The 3241-nt window shown below is 28.4% G+C and overlaps 1 protein-coding gene across 1 annotated transcript in view; it reads left to right on the plus strand.

The window, feature by feature from the left end:
- Nucleotides 1-3123: 3123 nt before the first annotated feature.
- Nucleotides 3124-3241, plus strand: part of LOC137643647 (uncharacterized) — a 1135-nt gene continuing 1017 nt past the window's right edge. The window contains exon 1 of the mRNA XM_068376364.1: nucleotides 3124-3221. Within this exon, the coding sequence (XP_068232465.1) occupies nucleotides 3210-3221 (12 nt within the window). The 5' untranslated portion in view covers nucleotides 3124-3209. The remainder of the gene's footprint in view (nucleotides 3222-3241) is intronic.

The raw sequence follows: 3241 nt of genomic DNA on the forward strand, positions 1-3241 counted from the left end.
TTTCAATTTTATATAAGAATATTAATAAGTGTATAGCCTAGTAACCTTTTGAAATGAAATTTTAGCTCATTTCTGTGTCTAACGTATTATCGTTTTTAATTTGTGTTGTAAAGCTACTCGTGTATCCAATGGATGACTCTCTCATTTACTTCCTGTAGATCTACATAGGAACATGCGGATCCCAGTGGCCTTTAGCGGAGGATGTGGTCCATGGTTTGGCGTGATTTACACCTGGGTATGATTCAATGAAATAACAGTATGATTTTTTTCAGATTGTTCTGGTGTTCAGGTTCATTGCTATACTCCCACACTTAAGGTGACTTGTATCAGACATCTTTGGTACTCATATAATAGGTCTTTCATAGAATGACTAATAACATAAACATAGAAATAGAGTCTACACAAAAAGATTTATTGCTCAATGATCAGTTACTTTTATAAATAAAGACCAAAGATAACTATCGGAAAAGACCTAAAAACATAATAAAGAAAAGGTTGGAAATGAGGGTAAAATCCTAGAGGTTAAACAGAATTAGCGGAACTATCCAAAACAATAAAAAACTAAAAACCCAACACATTCGAAAACATAATTAGACCAAAATTTAAGAAACATTAAAGAAAGGAAGAAACATCAAATTGATGAAAAGAAGACTTGGAACAGGTTGCCACAAGATGTTTGGTTTAAAGGATGAAAAGGAAATATTATCTACAGCATAGGAAATAACTTTGCCAAAATGAATGAATAAAACACCAGGGCCGGTACCAAATGTAACAGTAGAAGAAGTAAAGAAAACACTAAAAGGCAGGAAAAGAGGCAGAGCAGCAGGAGAAGATGGCCTAACAATTGATTTAATAATTGATGGAGGAGATTTCATAGTGGTAATATTGGATGAACTTTCCACAAAATTTATGCATATACGTGCTTTATACACTCTCTTCATATACACTCGAAAAATTCTATCATTATACTATTTCACAAAAAGGTGTTACAAAAGACCTAACAAAATTAAATTTACCGCCCAAAAAGTTTACTCTCTGTAATATATAAAATATTGACGAAGGTCATACTAGCCCGAATAGAAAGACAGCTAGTTTTTAATTAACCAAGAGAGCAGGCAGGATTTAGAAGTGGGTATTAAACAACTGACAATATCCATGTGATTGAGCAGCTAATGAAAAAAAATCAACAGAGTATAAGAAAATATCATTTATGTCATTTATAGACTACGAGAAAGCTTTTGATTCTTCAAAACTTCAGCAATAATGAAAGCTTTTCAACGAGAAGCTTAAGTTAAATCACTTGTAGATTTCTCTATGGGAAGTTCTGTGATCCCAAAACTACATTAAGATAGTAAGAAAATTGCAATTAAAAAGGAATTACACAGGCAGACCCCATCTATCAAAAATTATCAATAACATGCCTAGAAGAAGTTGTTAAAAATTTAGATTGGAAAAATATAGGAATTTATATTATTATGGAATATATTAACAACTTGAGACTTGCTGGTGACCCAGCTATTCAGAGAACCATGGGAGGAATAGCAAAAGATGATAAAAGATTTGAATAGAGAAAGCAGACATGTAGGACTAATAATGAATATGAGTAAAACTAAGATGATATTTAATGAAAATGCAGAGACAACAAATAAGAGTCAAGAATGAACCTCTAGAGATTATTAAAGTAGAGGATATTCTAACAATATGTAAGAAAAAGAAATGGACATAGGCAGGACATATAATGAGAATTACCGATAATAGATGGACATCAAGAATAACACACTGGGTCTCTAAAGATGCCAAAAGAAGTAGGGGAAGGAAGAAAAAGATGTGGATTGACAAACTAAGAATGTTTGCAAGTGTGGACTTGCATAGAAAGACCATAAACTTAGGCAAGTAGAAGGACATGTCTGAGGCCTTTGTTCTGAAGTGCACTAGTAAGAATGATGATGATATATACAGTATATATATATATATATATATATATATATATATATATATATATATATATATATATATATATATATATATATATATATATATGTGTACATATATATATATATATATATATATATATATATATATATATATATATATATATATACATATATATATATATATATATATATATATATATATATATATATATATATATATATATATATATACATATATCATAATTTTCTGCCCTTATTAATACACTCCAGAACATGAACTTGGGCATGTTACTTTATGTTTCGAAAGGACATCTTAAATTTCCATCTTTATATTTAAAAGAATCTAAACCTTTCATTTATAAATTTTCCAGCGTTTATATTAAAGTGTAATTCCATCACTCAACCAATGTAGTTCTGGAGTAGAGTCACGAAGGGATTCGAAACGTTTGTCGACACTAAACGAAAAATACAGAATCTTAAATGCATGTTTCCTCTTATTTGGGAAACTATCTGGAAGACGTTTTGTCCGAAAAGAAACTATTTTTGACTTTTGAACACCCCAAAGACAATGTTTATACATTACATATGTACACACACACACACACACACACACACACACACATATATATATATATACATATATATGTATATATACAGTATAAAAATACAATATATATATACATATATATACATATATATGTATACTGTATATGGACGCACACACATGATATATATATATATATATATATATATATATATATATATATATATATATATATATATATATAGTATATATTTATATATATATATATATATATATATATATATATATATATATATATATGTATATATATTTACAGTATTTATCTATATACATTTATATATATATACATATATATATACACACACACACATATATATATATATAATATATATATATATATATATATATATATATATATATATATATATATATATATATATATATATATGTATATATAAAATCTGTGTTTGTGTTTGGATATATGTGCGGGTCGTGAGTTATACGTATTTTTTGAAAATTCAAGAAATTTGCAAATAATACACTAATTGAAGAATTTTGTCCTTGTAGATAAAAAAAAATGTAAAAAAGCCTCTTATTTATCGACCTATGATGACGTATCACTTTATTTTAAGATCCCGAGAGTAGTGTGAAGGACACTTGGCTGCCCTCTGCCAGTATAAAAGGAGGTCCCGAAGTCTCTTTCAGCACAGTTGGCTCTTAGGCAACACACCATGATATCAAAGGTAAGCTTACACAGAGAGAG

Source organism: Palaemon carinicauda, chromosome 7 (genome assembly GCF_036898095.1).
Source record: "Palaemon carinicauda isolate YSFRI2023 chromosome 7, ASM3689809v2, whole genome shotgun sequence".
NCBI classification, from domain to species: Eukaryota; Metazoa; Arthropoda; class Malacostraca; order Decapoda; family Palaemonidae; genus Palaemon; species Palaemon carinicauda.